The sequence below is a fragment of the Haliotis rufescens genome, unplaced genomic scaffold (assembly GCF_023055435.1).
Source record: "Haliotis rufescens isolate VD_foot unplaced genomic scaffold, xgHalRufe1.0.p SCAF_26, whole genome shotgun sequence".
Classification (NCBI taxonomy): Eukaryota; Metazoa; Mollusca; class Gastropoda; order Lepetellida; family Haliotidae; genus Haliotis; species Haliotis rufescens.
In genome coordinates this window covers 4697507-4720035 of record NW_025963957.1, presented here as the reverse complement: position 1 = coordinate 4720035, position 22529 = coordinate 4697507, and the positions used below count along the sequence as shown (strand labels likewise).

Sequence of the window (22529 nt, the reverse complement as noted above, 5' to 3'; positions counted from 1 at the left end):
GAGGTTAAGTGAGGGAGTGCCAAGTACCCGGAGGATGGGTTTACGAAGGAGGTTAAGTGAGGGAGTGCCAAGTACCCGGAGGATGGGTTTACGAGGGAGGTTAAGTTAGGGAGTGCCAAGTACCTGGAGGATTGGTATACGAAGGAGGTTAAGTGAGGGAGTGCCAAGTACCCGGAGGATGGGTTTACGAAGGAGGTTTAGTGAGGGAGTGCCAAGTACCCGGAGGATTGGTTTTAGAAGGAGGTTTAGTGAGGGAGTGCCAAGTACCCGGAGGATGGGTTTACGAAGGAGGTTTAGTGAGGGAGTGCCAAGTAACCGGAGGATGGGTTTACGAGGGAGGTTAAGTGAGGGAGTGCCAAGTACCCGGAGGATGGGTTTACGAGGGAGGTTAAGTGAGGGAGTGCCAAGTACCCGGAGGATGGGTTTACGAAGGAGGTTTAGTGAGGGAGTGCCGAGTACCCGGAGGATGGGTTTACGAGGGAGGTTAAGTGAGGGAGTGCCAAGTACCCGGAGGATTGGTTTACGAAGGAGGTTTAGTGAGGGAGTGCCGAGTACCCGGAGGATGGGTTTACTAGGGAGGTTAAGTGAGGGAGTGCCAAGTACCTTTACATCATGTTAGTTGTTTGTACACTCATGGACCATGACTATTAATTAACTAGATCCTCACCGGGGAACAACAGAGACCCAAGTATGGAACATGGCGGTTTAGTTTGCCCTACTCGGACCACAATTATTTGTTTGTTGTTTAACGCCGCACTCAACATTATTCCAGCTATATGACGGCGAGCAGTAAATTAATCGAGTCTGGACCAGACAATCCAGTGAGTAACATTATGAGCATCCATCCAGGCAATTGGGATGCGATGACAAGTCAAGTCATCGAGCCTGACAACCCGATCCGTTAGTTGCCTTTTACGGCAAGCATGGGTTGGTGAAGAACCAGAATTAGAACATACCGTATGAACCACAAATAGCACACAATTAGGATCTTCAAGCCACAGGATTTAACAAATATAATGTGGAGGATGTGTCGTGGGTTCCCTCCTTTCAGAGAAAGATTGTATGTCTTGGAGCATGACTGGAAAATAAGTCGAGAAAGGTTGGTTGGTTGGTGTGTTGTTTAACGCCGCACTCGGCAATATTCCAGCTATATGACGGCAGTTGGTAAATAATCTAGCCTGGACCAGACAATTTAGTGATTGACATCATGAGCATCGATCCACGCAATTGGGAACGATGAAGACCTATATTCTACCCCGGATCTTCACGGGTCAAGTCGAGAAAGGCTTTATAGACCAGTAGAAATTGAAACAGACCCAAATCTTTGTTCACCCTCCCCAGAAGGGTGTTACTGGTCACCAAGAAAAAAACAAAGAAAATCAAGTTTGGGGGAATATATTTTACTTGCATGATTTTTGGGGTGAGGTCAGTTGTTTCACACAAATGTCAGCAGGAATGCATTCGTCATGGCTACATATAGTACATGTAAAAATAGTTTAACTTCATTTTAGTCTCGATTTTCATTTCTCGGAAAACCTACCTTGATCATTATTTATTAGGAAAGAGTTAGTGATGGTGATACAACGTTGTGATTGATATTTATTATGAGCAGCAATGGATTGGAAACAGCAGCAAAGGGAAGCTACATTCCGTTATATTTGTCCAGGGCGTCTGGAGTTACTATCTGTTCAGGTAAATGTGAGGTGAAATTAGGTTTAACTTGGTCATATCTTTATAGTGTTAATACACGTATCAATATCAGCTCAATGGTATAAATGTCTCATTCTTGTTGACCGCCCCCTTGTTCAACTGGTAGAGCTTCCTCCCGGAGATCCCCGGCCGCATCATACCAAGAGGCGTTAAAAGATGGTACTTATTGTTACCCTGACTGGCGCTCTACCCTGAGATGGCATAATAAATAGGCATCAGTCCGGACTAGTACAAACAGCCATACCCGCACGTGCATGCACGTCGCTATATAAGTGCATTAATCTTAGACACGACGTTAAACCCAATTTCACCTCACCACTTCATTCTTGTTGAGAGGGGGCAGGGGTGGCCTAGTCGTCTAAGGCTGTGCAGAGTTGCCTCCATTGGGTACGCCAGAAACCTATGATTTTGGGTTCGAATCCCGGTTTGCCCCGATTATGTTTCTAGGTTAGTCTGTTGTGATTCTTTTCTCAACAGAGATTATAGAAGGCTCTGTTCAGAAGGTTTAAATACCATAAAATGATTGCCCCACTGTAAACTTTCTATAATAATCGATGTAACTATCATCAACCAGTGTTGAGGCAACTCATTGCTGAGCATTTTGAATATCGGCTGGTATGGGGCAACCACTGGTAACTAAAGTGATGACGTGAATCCTGCGGGGATGTCGTGCCGGAAGCTGAAACACTGTACATCCACACGATCACCAGCGAGGTGACCCAGCTTTGGTTACTGGTGGCTTAAATAGTCCGTGTTTTAAACAGTTGTACAAAATATTGTTCTAAATATAATTTTGTATTCAGACTCTCTTAAATTTATGTTCTCGTCGCTAGATGCCTGAATAATGCTGATGCGACGTTAAATTTTATCTCACTCACTTTCGCTCGGTTGAATGTCATATTGATGTTCAGCTTATTATTGATGTTCGCTATAAACAACTTAATAGGCAAGCTGTTACCACGCATAGTATCAAACGCCCATGCTGTTACTGAATGTGTTGCTTGCGTACTGTGAGTTCTTAGAGCACGTACATCACAGCATAGAAGCAGCAGACACGAGACAGCGTGAGTACCCCCTCCCGTGTTTGACACTGTTCAAGTCTTATCACGACAGGGGTCCCCGAGAAAGGGTTTCACATAGTAATTTTTCCCAGCCTTGGGTGGGCCAAAGCTTTATCTTCCTGGTTTCCAGAACTCGAAAAATAACATTCGTCACCATTCGTCCCTTTCCGTAACCTCTGCGATTTCGTCCCCACTCGCCCCTTTCCGTTACCTGCAAGAAGATTTCCGGCTGATCCTGGTTGGTGGCGAAAGAAGGTGAGAATCACACGAAGTTGCAGATTCGGCCACACAGCTTTCGCTGGTTCCCGGCGCAAGCCTGATTACACATAAGCCCATGGCGGGAAGCAGCAACTTTTAGTCCGTTTGTTGCAATATCGTGCCGATGAAATGCAAAATAGAAATAAATACCAAAGCAACTCGTCACAATAATTTCAGATATTGTCATGAAGTAGAGAAAAAGTTGTTTAGCCAAATCTCATGTACTTGATGGTGTATTGTTACAAGGGGATCTGCACTGTAAACTGAACAGCCCAACATTCGCACGTGAAACATGCGAGTGGTGATTGCGGCCGGTTGCAACGTCGAGTTCCCAGACATACAAGTCTAACTCCACTCCTAAGGCGAGGTTAGCATATCATCGTACCCGCTTTTCAGTCTGTATGACAGTCTCAGCAGCAGTTTAGTAAGGGAATCCATACAGCAGGAATGTTTTGCTGGGATTTTCTGCCACTGTATTGGTTCAAGTGCGGCCCAGACAATCACGTGATTGACACCATGAGCATCGATCCAGGCAATTGAGACCTATGACATGTTTCAACAATGTCAGCGAGCCTGACCACCGATCCGTTTGTCGCCTCTTACCACGAGCATTGTCGCCTTTGGGTAGCCCTCTCGTCTGAGGCGCCGCGATTCGCTGTGCAGAGTTGCGTCCCTTGGGCAAGCCAGAAACCTATGATTGTGGGTTCAAATCCCGGTTCTCCCCGATTATGTTTCTAGGTTTGTCAGCACCATACCGTGCTCCTGGGTTTCACCGAAGTGGTAAACGTCTGAGACCTGCATCACTTCGGGCTTTCCTCCCACATTAAGCTGACACGCCATGATATAACTGGAATACTGTTAAAAGCGGCGTTAAACCCAACTCACTCACTCACTTTTACGGCAAGCATGGGTTGCTGAAGACCTATTCTACCCCGGATCTTCACGAGTCAATGTACATTGAACGTCACTAAATATTCTTTCTTAATGTACTACAGATATCGTCTAATCTTATCTTACTTATATTTCCTTAACCCTTATTTTATACTTCAATTGTTAATTCTAATCAGATATTCACTGACAAAACACTTTGAATTTTGCGCAGGTGACAAATTAATGTACACGGGTATATCATAATTGATACTCAGCGCGTTTCGCTGCTATTCCAATGGTTACATTTGTAGACTAAACAACTCACATACTGATGTGTTAGAAGGTACACATTTCCTGATATAATGCGACATGATATTTTAAGGAACTGAAGGTATTCAAAATTATGTTTTTAAACTAATATCCCATATGTGTGCCGATATATGTACAGAACTGGTGGTCCCGTGAAGATCCGGGGAAGAATAGGTCTTCAGATACCCATGCTTGCCGTAACAGCGACTAACAGGTGGTCAGACTCGGTGACTTTGTTGATGCATGTCATCGTATCCCAAAATTGTATGTAAATAATCGAGTCTGGACCAGAAAATGCAGTGATTAATATCATGAGCATCGTTCAACGTAATTTGGATACGATGACACGCATCACCTAAGTCAGCAACTTTCGTGACCAGACCCGTGAAGATCCGGGGTAGAATAGGTCTTCAGCAATCCATGCTTGTCGTAAGAGGCGACTAACAAGATCGGGTGGTCAGGCTCTCTGACTTGGTTGATGCATGTCATCGATCCCAATTGCGTGGATCGATGCTCATGATGTCAGTCACTGGATTGTCTGGTCCAGACTCGATTATTTACAGACCGCCGTCATATAGCTGGAATATTGCTGAGAGCGGCGTTAAACATCAAACAAACAAACAAACATTCGTGACCAACTCGTCCCATTCCGAGACAAGCCAAATGAAATTTGTTGAAGTTACCGGAAACATGCGATTTGTGACATGCGAGTGGTGACGATTGAGTCAGCGAGCCTGACCACCCGAACCCGTTTGTCATCTTTTGCGAGCTGCATGGGTTGATGTAGGCCATTTCTAACACGGATCTTCAGGGGTCTGATTTTAATGAGATTGCGTTCCTATAACGGACTGATTTTGTTTTGTGTAGACAACAATGGATGACGGCGTGATTGTTCGACGTGCATCAGTGGAGGACTACAATGCAGTTATGGACATAAACAAACATGTCTACTTTGGCCTGGACTACATACCGTCTCAGTATCTGGACATGGCACAGGACCCAGACTTCGCCCTGTATGTGTGTGAGCACGAAGGCAAAGTGGTGAGTAGGTTTTCATTATTTCAGACATGGGTGGCCCACAACTCGCTTTGTAGAGTTGCGTCCCTTAGGGGTACCAACCACTTGTGATTGCTGGATCGAATTCCGATTTGCACTGATCATGTTTCTAGGCTTGACAGCACAATCCATGCGCGTGGGTTTCTCTAATATTGACTTCATACCTTGCACAAACCTGCCACAGCGTCTCTTCTCTTGTATCTTGAGACCGGTCGGTCTTTATTCTGAGACCATGAGAGCCAGACACCGCTTCCGTGGTCTAGTGGTAGAGCGTCCGCCCGGAGAGCGGAAGGCTCGGAGTTCGATCCCCGACCGCGTCCTACCAAAAGACGTTAAAAGATGGTACTTGTTGTTACCCTGCCTGGCGCTCGGCATTAAGGGGCTAAAACAAGGACTGGTCGGCTCGGAATCAGCATACTGTGTCTGAGGGGTATTCATGTTAAACTGCGGCATGGTATCTCAGTGAGCTAGCACTATAAATCGGCATCAGTCCGGACTAGTACAAGCAGCCACACAAACACACATACACGTGCATGCACGTCGCTATATAAGTGCAATAATCTTGGACGCGACGTTAAACCCAATTTCATCTCACCTCACCAGAATGAAACTGTGCCACAGGGACACGAAACTCTTTATTGTTTTAAGATAATATTAATGTCCACATTTGAGAAAAGTTTCTACTGTTTGAATTACTGAAAAAGAGACACCTTAGTTTGAAACACCCCTGTATTACAATATTCTTTATTGGCATTAATTTCAACAACTAACTTTTGTATGTTAATGAGCAACTACTTATCTGAACAAATTATTCTGGAGCTGTCTGTCAGACGCCTGTTTGTTTGAATTGGTTATGGAAGTCAAGTGACAAGATGCTGCCATTGCGCATCGGCTACAATTCTGAGTTGGCCTTTTTTACTTTCTTCTTTGTCCTGTGTTGAGATCCGTTGGTCGTGGACTTCCCACATCATCAAGCGTCTTCAGCAACCCATGTTTGCCGTAAAAAGCGACTATGCTTGTCGTAAGAGGCGACTTACGGGATCGGGTGGCCAGGCTTGGTTGATGCATGTCATCGTATCCCAATTGCATTGATCGATGCTCATGATGTCAGTCACTGGTTTGTCTGGTTCAGACTCGATTATTTACTGTCATATAGCTAGAATATTTCTGAGTGCGGCGTTAACAAACAAACATCAAGCAGCTGACATTCCGTGATGTAATTGAAAAACTGTCCAAGGGGGAGTTTAACCTCACTGACCTACTTCTACACAACTATCAGTGACGTGAACACATGCACATGTTTTGATATGTCAATATACAGATGTCGAGAGACAATATTTGCTTTTAAACATAATTCATATTATTAGTCGAGATGGAAACAACACTACTCATGTCCATGTATTCTTTACCCCACAGATAGCGTTTGAGGCCGTTTGTGAGGTCAACGGAGGTCACACCCTGATGATGAGGTCAGCTCGTGTGCACCAGGACTATCAAGGTCGAGGCCTTCTTTTGAAATTGCGGAAGCAAATTGAAAAGGACTTCTCAAGAAATCCATTGGTTCACAGCATTGCCTCCAGTTTGGCAGCAACCGTCAAATACAGGGAGAATGCCTCTTTTTTGGCCAAGAACACACTTATGTTTGAACGGGTAAGAACATATGGTACTATACTTACAGTTGCAAAGTAATCCCCCATACACATTTGACAGATTATATGAATGCAAAAAATATATAATGTCAATGCCAGAGAATAGCCACTCTCGATAATCCACCGAAACAGATTCCATTGAGTGTGAAAGGCAAACCAGCGGTGGAAATTATATGAATGGATCACTGAAATTCAGTTATCACACCAGGGCCCACTTGCACAAAGCGATCTTAGCGCTAAGATGATCGTAACTCCCATACTTTAACATAGGCTTACGATAGTTGTAGCGCTAAGATCGCTTTGTGCAAGTGGGCCCAGGTGGTCACGGAAAAGGTAAGCATTTCCTGCCCTATCGTTAGGACACACCACTCACACAATTTGCAAAAACCTTTGTTAGTATCAGAGATCCACTTACATGGGGGCACGGGTGGCCCACTCGTCTGAGGCGCCGCGATTCGCTGTGCAGAGTTGCGTCACTTGGGTCCGCAAGAAACCTATGATCGTGGGTTTGAATCCAGGTTCGCCCCGATTATGTTTCTAGGTTAGACAGCACCATACCCGAGCTCGTGGGTTTCACCGAAGTGGTAAACGTCTGAAACCTGCATCACTTCGGGCTTTCCTCCCACATTAAGCTGACACGCCGTGATATAACTGGAATACTGTTAAAAGCGGCGTCAAACCCAACTCACTCACTCCCTCACACCATTTAAATATTCACAGTGCGCATGCAAAGGCTCATGACGTTAAGTTATTATCTTAACAAAGAATCCATTTACAGGTCTTGTTCTACCACACATGCAACATACATGAAGCCATAGAGAAAACAACCGTTAAGAGCAACGCACAGCAGATATCATCTCAAGAGTTTTGTAACCTCTTTGAAAACGAAAAGCTTATGAAATATTTGTTTCCATGGCAACGTGTCGCAATCAACAGCTGGCATCTGAGACTGATTGCCGAAAATAGACGCCATATTGACAGACAGAAACCGGTTATTTTTATCAGCCAAGGTTTAGAGCAGTGTGGGGGGTTTCTCACACTGGGGCTGGTGATTAGGGTCCCTGTGGGTTTAGCACTGCATTTGGAAATCTACGGTAGCAGTGACGACACGGAACTGGAGAAACACTTGTACAGCCAGATGTTGGCCGTGAGGGGGTTAACCTCGGAGAAGGTGCACCTCATGTCATACTGTGAGACAACGTTGGAACCTTCGGTGATATCCAAGCTGTACGCGCGTTTGGAGTTCGATGTGATGGACAACCCTTTTAGGACTTTACAGTTCTTTGAGGAGGACTTCCACCCTGATGTAGCTGAATCTACTAAATCTTGATTTATATCATGCTTCTGTTGTTGATCTCGTGTGATGTTTGTGATCAGAACTGGATTTGGCTAAATTCAGTGAGTGAGTGAGTGAGTTGGGTTTAACGCCGCTTTTAAACAGTATTCCAGTTATATCGCGGCGTGTCAGCTTAATGTGGGAGGAAAGAACGAAGTGATGCAGATCTCAGGCGTTTACCACTTCGGTGACACCCATGAGGTACAGGTATGGTGCTGACAAACCTAGAAACAAAATCGGGGCGAACCTAGATTCGAACCCACAATCATAGGTTTCTGGCGTGCCCAAGTGACGCAACTTTCCACTGCGAATCGCGGCGCCTTAGACGACTGGGCCACCCGTGCCCCCTAAACTCAGTGTCTGACATGAAGGAGTGATGGATTTTAGATGGTAGGTATATTTCAATCGTTGCATTACGTTGAGTTCTGAAATCTCCACACAATCGAACAACACCAGAAAGTTACCTAAGCTTTTAAATGGTTGAAAAGATACAATTCCGACACGCTTTGCTGGATCATATCCTAGTAATGTAGTCATTCTATAAGATCCTATGATTGCTCAGGATGTGACTTTAAATTTAAACTCACTTGAACTATGATTGCTCAGCAATACAAGGGCAATGCTTGAGTGAGTGAGTGAGGAATAAGGCGATTCTCACAATGCATGTCAAATTTCTAATAGTAAAATATAACTTATACAAAAAGAAGTGTTTGTTTTTTGTTTAACGCCGCATTCAGTGATATTCCAGATTCATCACGTCCGCTTGTAAGTAACCGAGTCTGGGTCAGACAAAACAGTGTCTGTAAGTTTGTTTGATATTTGCTTAAAGACAACTCGTCAATATTTCAGCTTTATGATCACGGCCTGTTAATAACGAGTCCAGTCAAACCAGTGGTTGATATTATTGGCAACGTCAAACACCGTCGGCGTAGGATGGAACTCAATCAACCAAATCACCGAGAATCAACCAAATCGCCGAAAATCTACCAAATCGCCGAAAATCTACCAAATCGCCGATCGTGACAACACTATCCATTTAGTCGCCCCTCAAAACAAGCAGCACTGACTTGGGGAACAGTTCCGACCATGAGTCCCCCAGAGTGCATGGTGATCTGTGCACGCCATCTCGGACGCTGACGCCAAATTACACGGTCATCGTATCATATGATAATATGAATCGGGGGAACGGATGGCCTAGTCGTTTAAGGCGCTGCGATTGGATACTGCTTCCCTTAGGCATGCCAGGAACCTGTGACTCTGGGTTCGAATCCCGGTTCGCCCTGATTCTGGTTCTATAGTTTTCTGTCAGCACCGTGCCCTGCTTGTGGGGTTCACCAAGTGACAGATGTCTAAGAGCTGCATCACCTCGGGTTCACGTTCCTCCCACATCAAACTGACATGCCGTGTTATAACTGAGTGAGTGAGTATGGTTTTACGCCGTTTTTAGCAATATTCCAGCAATATCACGGCGGGGACACCAGAAATGGTCTTCACATATTGTACCCAAGTGGGGAATCGAACCCGTGACTTCGGCGTGATGAGCGAACGCTTTAACCACTAGGCTACCCCGTGTTATAACTGAAACACTGTTCCCGGAATTCTTTACCTAGAATGGAAGAGGCACTTAATGGATATTGTAGCACATGACCGAAAAGGATGCTCTGTATTCTTGAAACAACACGGGCCTTTTATAGCCACTTTCCTTGCTAAATGAGTGAGTTTTAACGCCGCTTTAAACAGTATTCCATTTGTATCACGTCTCCGACGTTTACCACTTTGATGAAACCCACGAGCATGGGTTCGGTGCTGACAAACCTAGAAACATCCGTGCGAACCTGGATTCGAACCTACGTTTACAGGTTTCTGGCGTGCCTAAGGGTCACAACTCAGCACAGCGAATTCGGCGCCTTGGCGCCACCGGTGTCCCCTACCCTTGCGGAGAATACGTACTCGTCCACTGGTTGAAATATGCTACACTTTCTGATGAAGCTACATTAGTAATCCAATAAGTATTTATATTTCCCAGGTATACGGGGATATTAGATTAACACAAAGGATACTGAAATGCAAACACATGTGATGAAAACGAACATGACATTTCATAAAAATAGAATAATGATCACATTAAATTGGGGTAAATAGATAAGCTTAGAAAGAGTATTTACACGGTGCTATATTTGTGAATATAAAACGTCAACGCCAGAGAACAATCAGTTTCGATTAACTGCCGTAACAGATTCCAATTGTCGTAAAAGGCAAAATAGCAGTGAAAATCACATAAATGGATCACTGAAAATCAGTGATGACACCAGGTGTTCGCGAAAAGGGTAAGCATGTCCTGCTCTACTTGTAGCACCCGCCACTCTCGCAGTGTGCATGAAGACGGAAGTGTTCGCTCACAACACAAGTTCGTCTACGAGTCCACAACCCAGGTCCTCAACAGAAGTCTTTAGCTCTGAACTGCCCAGTTCTCTCAGGCTTACGTATATATATTATATTCAATAAATGAATTTTGCTGACCATATTCATAAACTGGTTATTCGACCATGTGGTACCTCGTCCACAATCACAATGTTTCTTGTACAGTGGTCGTCAGGATCTTACTCTTGACCTTGTCTTGTACTTAGAATATACATGACTTCCCACCACTTTTAATGAGTGAGTGAGTGAGTTGGGTTTAACAATTATATACTTGTCAGAAAAGCGTTGGTCCTCTTTATCACATGTTTGTAGTGACCGTTTATTTGTATTATGAGCCTGGTTTAGGAAGGAGGTCAGGGAAGGTAGTGCCGAGTACCTGGAGGATTGGTTTAGGAAGGAGCCCCCCCCCCCCCCCCCCCCCCCCCCCCCCCACACACACACACACACATACACACTTTTAATAAATAACGGCCAAACGATGTTCCCGGCCCGTGCATATTTGTCCTATGGCCCCGTTGTAAACCACCCCGACCCCCCACGTGTTTGGGCGTGGGTGCAAACGTGCCTTCCAGTGTAGAGACCGGCCAGGCGATTATTTCCTGTCATATATTATTGTATAGTTATTATCTGTTGTGTGACAGAGCTCGAGGTAACATTAAAATGTAACATATTGGCTTTACAGTATTGTCATACACGGTGTAATGGTTGGCCGGTGCATCCGCCATCACAGCAACTGTGTGTACATATCACGTGATAATGGCGTTGTCGAGATTTGATTGGTTGTTTATGAACTTTGATCTCCCCACGAATGTTCTTTCCGCAATTTCATTGATTTTTCATGTGTATCGCGTTTATATTGTGATGTCCACCAAAGTGCTATGAAACACTCTATTGTGTGTATGGACGTGCGTCAACACAAAATGTACATTTCACACTGTCGGGGGTCATGTGACGTCATCACATCACATGACCCTGATCGCTGTTACACCACAACTGTTTTTTTATAACGTGTCATATTCACAATGAAACATCTGCTACGCGGATTCATACAGTTTGCACATCGGTTTTTCGATTCATACCTCAATGAACCGAAAAAAATACACAGTCAATCCTTAAGTGTTTTGGGATGGTAAATAGCCCGTTTGGAAATAAACAAGGCTCGCTAAATACATAATATTACCCATAAGATAAGAATGATTAGTGTGCAATAACTTTCAGATATAGCTGATGTTGATTGGAGAGTTGAGGCCACAATACGTCACAGTGTTTCATTTTTAAAGGAGTGGCAGGATAGCCTAGTGGGTATCGCTAAAAGCGGCGTAAAACAATACTCTCTCACTCATTATTTTGAAAATACGATATGACGTCATCAATTGTTCATGACGTGACAAATTAATAACATGACGTCATCTTAACAATAGGCTGCCTGCAGTGAAGATTATCTGTATTTATCGCCTCGGGACAGATAATCCGTAATTCTTCGTAGCTACCGTTTTTACCATCCAAAAACAAGCGTGATAATCTCTTTTTCATATAATGTCATTCTCAATTTAATTTGAATCATATCGTCGGAAAACACATCGGTACCTAACCATTGCAAGTTTCCATGGCATGTGCGCATTAATGTATTACTTCACAATCGCTGTGATGAGTCAGTCGGACAGGCACAGCAGGTAATATATACTCTTACAAAAAAGTAGAGGATTCCAGAAAATAACTTAAAAATTCCAAAATTGTAGGATATATTAGGTGCTTGTTATAGGTGGATGCTACTTAACGAATCGGGAACACGTTACAACCGGTATCAAAGTAGACGTTATGGCCGCTCAGTCATAGTGATGCCACCCCAGACGATATAGTGAGTGAGTGAGTGAGTTGGTTTTAACGCCGCTTTTAACACTATTCCAGTTATATCACGGCGTGTCAGCTTAATGTGGGAGGAAAGAACGAAGTGATGCAGGTCTCAGACGTTTACCACTTCTGTGAAACCCACGAGCACGGGTATGGTGCTGACAAACCTAGAAACATAATCAGGGCGAACCGGGATTCGAACCCACAATAATAGGTTTCTGGCTTGCCCAAGTGACGCAACTCTGCACAGCGAATCGCGGCGCCTTAGACGACTGGGCCAGCCGTGCCCCCCAGACGATATAGCTGATCCACCGCCACATCTGGCTTGACGTTCAGTCATTTCGACGTCTCCAGACACGAACATGCCTATTCAGGAAGTGCAAAGTGAATCGGGACTCACAACATGACACGATTATTCCAGTTTCGACGTTGAATGTGTTCACCATTGACGTCCGTAGGCAATGTGACGGTTTTTAAGGGACGACACAACACGTGGTCATGGGGCATGAAGATGAGTTTGCATGTAGACGATTTCTTATCGTCTGACCCGTATCTCATACTTCAGTAGACTATGAAAGTTTACAGCATTTTGATTCGCTGTTTGAGCTGGATTTCGTGGAGCCTGGTTTCGGACTAATCAATCATGTACTGTTGTTGACCTGAACGGGGCCGATCGTCAACATTTTGGGTTTGTAAGTATCTGTATAAGTATGGTGCTGTCAAACCTAGAAACATAATCGGGGCGAACCTGGATTCGAACCCACAATGATAGGTTTCTGGCGTGTCCAAGGGACGCAACTCTGCACAGCGAATCGCGGCGCCTTAGACGACTGGGCCACCCGTGCCCCCGTTAAGTTTACAGAAATAAACATGACTTGCATAGGATGTGTGCCGTCAACACTTATCTTTGTTCAAATATTTGGCATTAACATATATATTTCATGATCCCCTACTTTAAAGTTCCATCTGACACTTATTGTTTAGACAGAGGCTTAACTACCTTATAGGCAAAATTAATCATTTTTAAGCGTAACCTTTCAAAGCACAAAAATACCTTTCTCTGTGATCGTATTTCGTGGCAATACAAAGGTCCGCCGAATCCAAATCGATGCTCCCTTAGATGTTCAAAATATACGTTTGATAAACAACAAACTGTATAATCGATTATTTGGGATCCTGCTGTCATGTTAGTATGAGACAGGGCGGGCTTATTCCAACAGCTGAAGAGCGGTTAGAATGGGACCGACGGCCCTATCCTCACGCTTTTTAGACTTTTACAAAAGTTTCACAAATTCAAGTGTGAAATATTTCTTTAATACGTCCTCTCGGAACCCGACAGGTTAGCCCGCCACACATTCAGCTACAAGCACCTGACATATAATGTATAAACCATGCATCGACATATATACTACTCAAGCAAGTTAAAGAACGCACACAACTGGAAGGCTGTCTGTTGCAATACCCACCAGTCATGACAGACTCACTATAGCCACATGAAAATATCTGTTCTTTAAGTTCTGTCGAGTAGTATGTTCAGAGCAAGTAAGTGTCAGACTATCCTGTCACACGCCTCAGGCAAACATGCGACAGACTACCCAGGTTGTGCACGCTGTTACGTGTCGATTCCCAAATTGAAACAATATATTAACACAAAAAGAACGTAAAAGAACATAGTGTGAAACCAACCAACAACAATCATAAAATAAACTAGGTTTACAAATCAACACAAATTACTGCACAGCAATTACAATGGCAGTACACAATGGAGTGGTAGCACAATATTCAATGGCGATATGTGATATGATGGCAGTTGACAGTATCAATCACATAAATACAGTGCTAAATCAGACCTGGGGTATTCGTATTCGAATATTATTCAATACAAAAAATTGAGGACAGTAAACTACGGTTATAACGAACTCAAAGGGACCACTAATCTTAGTTCGTAACTGTAGTTCGTTATAAGCATATATACACCATATATATAAGCAAATGGCCAGGACCAAAAATATGTTCGTTATATCCGTCAGTTCGTTATAAGCGTGTTCGTTATAAACGTAGTTTACTGTATTCGCAAGTATTCAGTATTCATAACAACTCATGAATACAAGTATTTATATTGTACACGAATACTCGCTTGAAAACCCCTGTATTCATGAATACTTTCTAAATACATTTTGAATACCTTTGTACATATATTAAAAATGCACCTTATTTAAATCACAACTGCTGAGAGCAAAATTCATTGATACTAATATATTCACCCATCGGCGACAGTGGTCAAGCTTCCGAGAAGGGCCCAGGCAGGGTGTCCAAGGTGATAAGTGATCTGCTGACATTAGACAGTACTACATTCCTGACTACTAATCATTGTAAAAAGACAACCCAATGAGCTTCTACCGAATCTCAGCATAAACAATGTAATACAGTTACAATCATTGTTTAACAATAAAATACACTTCCTTATAACAGTTTGTTTGTTTGTTGTTTTACGCCGCACCCAGCAATATTCCAGCTATATGACGACTTGGTTGATGCGTGCATCGTATCCCAATTGCGTGGATTGAGGCTCATGATGTCAATCACTGGATTGTCTGTCCAAGAATCGATTATTTACAGGCCGGTGTCATATAGCTGTAATATTGCTGAGTGCGGCGTTAAACAATAAACAAACAAACAAACAAACAAACAAATCATCGCGGTACGGAATTGTAAAAGCCAAATAGAAAACCAGAGACGTGTAACCATAAATAACAAAAATCCTGATGACTATACATTAATCAGCTTCAAAATAGTTTTTATCCAAAACTCTATAACAGGTGGGTAGCTATGCCCTGTCAGCACTTAGATTGTGTCCCCGATTTGTCATAATGTCATGCATCGATTACATACACCCCAACAGCTGGTTTGTGCTTCCCAGTCATGTGTCTGGCACCTCTTGCAGTACATGCCCATCATAAAGGTGTGTTTCCGGGATGCTATCTGCCTCAAGAACATTATCTGGTAAGTGGTATTGTCAGCTTGCGACGACTGTTGCAGGTCCGGGTGGTGGGTATATATATTGATAGCAATTTCGCTTTCAAACTATTCCATTTTGACAAGACCCAGTAAAGGTAAGGCAAATTGACCGTCTATCGACATAGTGAGAATGGGCTCAGGATCGACTGCAGGGGTTGGCAGACATTTGGGACATGCGTGAGTGAGTGAGTGAGTATTGTTTAACGCCGCTTTTAGCAATATTCCAGCAATAGCACGGCGGGGCACATCGGAACATGGGCTTCACACATTGTACCCATGTGAGGAATCGAACCCGGGTCTTCGGCGCGACAAGCCAACGCTTTAACCACTAGGCTACCCCATCGCCCCCTGGGACATAATGTGTCACGCCAGTCACTCTTAACTCCGGTTTATCACCACCACACCTGTGCTACGGGGTTTCACCGAAGCGGCAAACGTCTAAGACCTGCATCACTTCGGGCTTCCCGTCCTGATATAACTGACCTGCTCTTCAAAGCGTCGTTTAGCCAAACTCACTCACTTTCCGTTATGTGCACATAGGCGTTTTAGCGATTCAATTGAAGCCTTATATACATCACTTGTTCATTGTTGAAAAAAACGATATGATGTCATCCATTGTTCATGGTGTCACAAATTGATTACATGACGTCGTCTGAAAAATAGGGTGCCTTCAGTTACGTTTCTCTGTAGGGTTGACTGTAGTTGTTTTTTCATCATTTACAAGCTTAAAATGTCAATGAGCAATACATAGAATGACCTAATCGAAACTCGTGATTACGCGTTATCTGTCGTGAATGAATGCTGTAAGTCTCTTGCCAATGGTTCTGGATTAACACCATTTATTCACCCGTGAGGGGGCAAGGGTGACCCAGTCGTCTTAGGTGCCGCGATTCCCTGTGCAGAGTTGCGTCCCTTCGGCACAACCTAGAAACCTATGCTTATGGGTTCGAATCCTGGTTCGCTCCGATTATGTTTCTAGGTTTATCAGCACCATACCTGTGCTCGTGGGTTTCACCGAAGTGGTAAACGTCTGAGACCTGCATCACTTCGGGATTTCTCCCACGTTAAGCTGACATGCCGCGATCTAACTGGAATACTGTTAAAAGCGGCGTTAAACCCAACTCACTCACTCACTCATTCACTCGTGACAGATAATCTGTAATGCCTTTTAGCACGTGGGTAATTCTCTGAATGGCATATAGGATATTGAGCGCAGGCATATTCTGTTAACATCGAAACCACACGACAGATGAAAATGTAACTTAGTCTGATGACAGCGAGTGTGTCGAGTGTTCTGGTCCGTTTTTAATCGAAATCATACGTCAATTATTTATAACATAACTATAAACCTTGAAAGCGCCAACACTACGTTGTTGAAATACCTATGACTTGCAGTGTAGAAACAACGGCTTATTTTGCCGAAACTAATATCCAAATGCAGACCTTAACCATACAGTTTGTTACCACGAGTTGGTTCAGGCTTGTTCCGTGTATAACCACTGAGGTGATTAATGACAGTTATATCTGACGTTGCCCTGCGGTATATAGCTGTGCATCTTCCCGGGGCAAGAGAGTTAACTGACTTTCAAAGTCCAGTTTCAACCCTTGCCGAACTAAGCTGGAATTACTGGGCTCGATCGTAGCGCCACCAGTGGCTATTACGAGTTATGTCCTTTCTTTAAAAGCATGAAAAGATTTATAAAATATCTGTTGACAACGAGTTAGCGGTGCACATGCTTGGCAAATCCTGCAGTCGACCGAAATCTGCATGACACTTTACGAACCGGATTTCGATTTCGGTGCGCGATTTTGATTGGACTATGCATAGACTCGTTAGTCCAGCCAAAATGTAACTCAATAATACCAGCCTAGTTCGGCAAGGGTGGAAACTGGATTTCTATAGTCAGTTAACTCACTTGCCTCGGGAAGATGGTAGCTGTGTCGATTATCCATGATTGTGGGGAGAGTTGTAACAGCATCCATCCATTTCGAGGGGGTTGGGGGATAGCAGGGTGCCTACACCCCGTTCTTACCGCATACTCAATATTTTTACATTCGGAAATTTCATAAAACTCAATTTCAAGATTACTGACGCTTATTGTCAAATCTTGCACCCCTCCTTTCAAAAAGACTTTATTGGCGCTGCCCAGTTGGTATAATGTTTGGCGATCAGGCCATGGGTTGTGTGTGGCGTTCCATGTTTGTCACATTGCAGTCATTTATGACAAAATACCTGATGTTATCCTCAGGGTAGATGTTGATTATCTATGCCTGAGACTGATTAACTCTTTGTGGATCAACACCCTACATAAAACACAATATGAACTTCTTGCAGCGTGACTGTTTGTCTGTAATTTGGCGTTGCGCGTGGAAAGAATTGTCCAATGAGTGAGTGAGTTGGGGTTAACGCCGCTTTTAACAGTATTTCAGTTATATCACGGCGTGTCAGCTTAATGAGGGAGGAAAGCCCGAAATAATGCAGGTCTCAGACGTTTACCACTACGGTGAAACCCACGAGCAAGGGTATGGTGCTGCCAAACCTAGAAACATAATCGGGGCGAACCGGGATTCGAACCTACAATCATAGGTTTCTGGCATGTCCAAGGGACGCAACTCTGCACAGCGAATCGCGGCGCCTTAGACGACTGGGCCACCCGTGCCCCCAATTGTCCAGTAATAGACCTCGTTTTCGACAGATGTCAAATGAATTTATAAGTCAATCGATGACACACGCAGGCACATGTTACGATATACAAAAGGTTCATTATCTTGAAGACTTCAAAATAGCTGTGTCTTTTCCCGTGGATGCGACAGTGTGCAGCGCGCTTACTACTTAGTGGATAGAAATGTGGTATTGCCATAAAAGGAAAGAAATAGCGGACTTCACGTTTGAATAAGGAATAGGTACTAGCTAACTTCACATTGAATAAGGAATAGGTGGTTAACTTCATGTTTGAATAAGAAATAGGTGGCCAACTTCAGGTTTGAGTAAGGAATAGGTGGCCAACTTCACGTTTGAGTAAGGAATAGGTAGCTAACTTCATGTTTGAATAAGGAATCGGTAGCTAACTTCACGTTGAATAAGGAATAGGTAGCTAACTTCGCGTTTGAATAAGGAATAGGTAGCCAACTTCAGGTTTGAGTAAGGAATAGGAGGCCAACTTCACGTTTGAGTAAGGAATAGGTGGCCAACTTCACGTTTGAGTAAGGAATAGGTAGCTAACTTCATGTTTGAATAAGGAATAGGTAGCTAACTTCAGGTTTGAGTAAGGAATAGGTAGCTAACTTCGCGTTTGAATAAGGAATAGGTGGCCAACTTCACGTTTGAGTAAGGAATAGGTAGCTAACTTCATGTTTGAATAAGGAATCGGTAGCTAACTTCACGTTGAATAAGGAATAGGTAGCTAACTTCACGTTGAATAAGGAATAGGTAGCTAACTTCACGTTAAATAAGGAATAGGTGGCCAACTTCACGTTTGAGTAAGGAATAGGTAGCTAACTTCATGTTTGAGTAAGGAATAGGTGGCTAACTTCACGTTGAATAAGGAATAGGTGGCTAACTTCACGTTGAACAAGGAATAGGTAGCTAACTTCACGTTGAACAAGGAATAGGTGGCAAACTTCAAGGAATATGTGGTTAACTTCACGTTTAGATAAGGAAAAGGGAATACGAAGCTAATTTCTGGGACCAATAATTGATTGTATGTATGTTGACAATCCCAACAAGGATCTACGGCTCTGACAGTACAAGTTGAACTAGAGTCCCGTGATTCTGTGTTGCAGATGCGTGCTCTGTTCGTCTTCTTCCTGGTCTTCATTCTAGCGGCGCCGTCGTCGTCATTCTTCTTTCGCCTTCCCTTTCGCCGTCGCCATCGTCGAGGTGTCGTCATTATAAGTCACCCGTACCCGGGGTACCCGTACCCAGGGTACCCGTACCGCCGCCGGCGCCGCATCTGGGGAAGAGGTAAGGAGTGAGTGAGTGAGTGAGTTTGGTTTAACGCCGCTTTTAACAGTATTCCAGTGATATCACGGCGTGTCAGCTTAATGTGTGAGGAAAGCCTGAAGTGATGCAGGTCTCAAACGTTTACCACTTCGGTGAAAACCACGAGCACGGGTATGGTGCTGACAAACCTAGATACATAATCGGGGCGAATCGGGATTCGAACCCCAAATCATAGGTTTCTAGCGTGCCCAAAGGACGCAACTCTGCACAGCGAATCGCGGCCCCTTAGACGACTGGGCCACCCGTGCCCCCTCAAGGGGTAAGGAAATACATCACATTCATTAGACTTTGCGGGACCCGCTGGTGGGTTTGAAACCAGGTCTGTGCCTAGGTCTGTCAGTATCCATCCTCCACAGGAAAGCGTGTCAGCTAGACTATATCAAAGCCTAGTTTCCACCCTGGCCACATCAAGGCTGCTTTTCTTGGCTCGACCCATGTTTCACAGGGGGCACTACATAACGACCCGGGTAATACTTGTGTGTTAAGATACATAATCTATCTTTTTGTATATAGTTAATGAAAGTAAAAATATACTTAAAGAAAAAGAAGAAGAAAAAAAGAAAACATTTATTTATTGAGATGTCAAGGACAATTACGTCGGGTTACATTGAAGTTGGTGGAAAGCATCCGGCCCCGTGAACCTATGAGTCATGAGTTCTCATTAAATTACTATACTGAAATAATAAAACAGCATTTAAGATCACGTAATAATTCATCGTCATGTGAATGAATGCCCCTCCCTCCCCCTCCCCACAACGCTGCTACCGCCCTGAGATGACTAGAATGTTCAGTTGAAAAAAAAGCGCTCGAGTGACCGGTGAAGATCCGGGGTAGGATAGGTCTTCAGAAACCATGCTTACAGTAAAAGGCGACTATGCCTTCGCTGGAGGCGACTAACGGGATCGGGTGGTCAGGCTCGCTGACTTGGTTGATGCATGCCATCGAATCTTCATTGCGTGGATCGATGCGCTTGATGTCAGTCACTGGATTGTCTGGTCCAGACTCGATTATTTTACAGACCGCCGCCATATAGCTGGAATATTGCTGAGTGCGGCGTTAAGCAACAAACCAACAACTTATGCTTATGTTTATGACACATTTATTGTTTTTTACCTATGTTCCCATTATTGGTTAAATAGCCTTTGACAATGTGATTACATACTGGTGCAGCATGGCTGAGAAAATGTCGTCATATTTTTCCGTGACGTCAAACATTAATGCGATTTCATAGGAACAAGAACTGTTTTACTGTGCAGCCATTGCTCCTGTTTTCATTATTGTCTTCCTGATACAATCATTGTGTTTCATAAATCCTTGTTTTACAAATAGTTCACCTTGGGTAGTGTTTCCGTAACGAGTCAAAGGTGCACCTTATGTTCAACATGTTGTTTACAAAACGGATGTGTTTCTATGTGACAGATGTGGTTGACGACGACCAGGACGAGGCCGTGAAGCAATACGAAAACAGAAACTTCATTGCGGAACGAAACGCCGATTTTCCTGGTAAGGGCACTAGGTTTAAGAAGGTTCTCACAGTGCTGGTCAAATGTCAAGAAATTAACTTATTTAATAAGATGTTTTGTGTGTTTGTTGTTTGACGCCGACCTCAGCAATATTCAAGCTATATGACAGTGGTCAGTACGTAATAGAATCTGGCTGATTATTCTCCGAAACAGAATTTATTTGGCGTGAAAGGCAAAATAGCTTTAATTTATATGAATGGAGCAACGAAAATCGGTGACGACGCCAGGTGTTCGAGAAAAAGGTAAACATTTCCTGCCCTACCGGGAGCACCCGCCATTTGCATAATTTGCATAAAAAGTAAGTATTTATTTATTGCATGACGTCGTACAGCAGAACTGCCATGCGACGGCGGTTGTAAACAAACCAGACAATCAAGTGATCGATGGACAATACAATCCAGTGACACGATAGTGCATTTACTGATTAAGTTGAAACTAAATAATGATCTCCCGATCCAGTGAGGTGCTTTAACGTTTGTTTTTGTTTGTTTGTTTGTTGTTTAACGCCGCACTCAGCAATATTCCAGCTATATGACGGCGGTCTGTAAAATAATCTTGTCTGGACCAGACAATCCAGTAATTGACATCATGAGCATCGCACGCAATTGGGATCGATGACATTGATCAACCAAGTCAGCGAGCCTGACCACCCGATCCCGAGTGTCGCCTTTCACGACAAGCATAGTCGCCTTTTACGGCAAGTATGGGTTGCTGAAGACCTATTCTACCCCGGAATCTTCACAGGTCAGGTGCCTTAACGAGAAGCATAGGTGTCCTAACCTAACTCCAACCCAGACTCCGTTGGGGATCAGTAAACAATGGCTCAACATTGGAGGAGAGGTGAGGCGAAATTAGGTTTAACGTCGCATCCAAGAATATTGCACTTATATAGCGACGTGCATTCATGCGTGCGTGTGTGTGCGTGCGCGTGTGTGTCTGCTTGCTCTAGTCCGGACTAATGCCGATTTTATAGAGGTAGCCCACTGAGATATCATGCCGCAGTTTAACATGAATAAACAACTCAGACACAGTATACTGCTCTATCACTAGACGGTCGGCACAACATGTAATAACTTGCAGAAATGTTATTCATTCACAAATCTCCTCCTTTTCAGACGCAGATGAATAAGGCGGAGAACACACACAGAAGTCTGTATTCAACAGCCATTGTTTCCGCCACAGTGAAATAAAATACATAACACAGATCTAAGTGTAATATATGAAAGGTTTAAGCTATATACACGCATTGCATCAATGTAAAAGCGAATAATTGTAAAATATGTACAGTGGATTTCGAGAAAAATTATACTTTGTGTCATGAGTCCAACGCATCAGCAAACAAAAATTGCAATTGTTTAACCTTTCCTCCATCGTATCCTGTCCATGGTTACACCCAACCTGTCATGATAAACACGTGCATGACGTGCGGTTGTAAACAAGTAGAGCGGCGTTCTCTGTGGCTCG

General features: G+C 43.7%; 2 protein-coding genes across 4 annotated transcripts; both read left to right on the top strand.

Moving 5' to 3' along the window:
• Positions 1–2710: 2710 nt before the first annotated feature.
• LOC124147317 (histidine N-acetyltransferase-like) lies at positions 2711–8425 on the top strand. Of its 3 annotated transcripts, none has more exons than XM_046517994.2 (4): positions 2711–2774; positions 5076–5249; positions 6681–6914; positions 7692–8425. In XM_046517994.2, the coding sequence occupies exons 2-4, from the start codon at positions 5082–5084 to the stop codon at positions 8241–8243; spliced, it is 954 nt and encodes a 317-aa protein (XP_046373950.2). In that variant the 5' UTR covers positions 2711–2774; positions 5076–5081; the 3' UTR covers positions 8244–8425. The 3 variants fall into 3 exon arrangements, with proteins under 3 accessions (XP_046373950.2, XP_046373951.2, XP_046373949.2); XM_046517995.2 differs by lacking the exon at positions 2711–2774 and adding an exon at positions 2870–3026; XM_046517993.2 differs by lacking the exon at positions 2711–2774 and adding an exon at positions 3238–3396.
• A 7018-nt stretch (positions 8426–15443) lies between these two features.
• LOC124147326 lies at positions 15444–22270 on the top strand. The gene is made up of 4 exons (XM_046518004.2): positions 15444–15524; positions 19323–19503; positions 20962–21045; positions 22181–22270. The coding sequence occupies exons 1-4, from the start codon at positions 15444–15446 to the stop codon at positions 22192–22194; spliced, it is 360 nt and encodes a 119-aa protein (XP_046373960.2). The 3' UTR covers positions 22195–22270.
• The last annotated feature ends 259 nt before the right edge of the window (positions 22271–22529 follow it).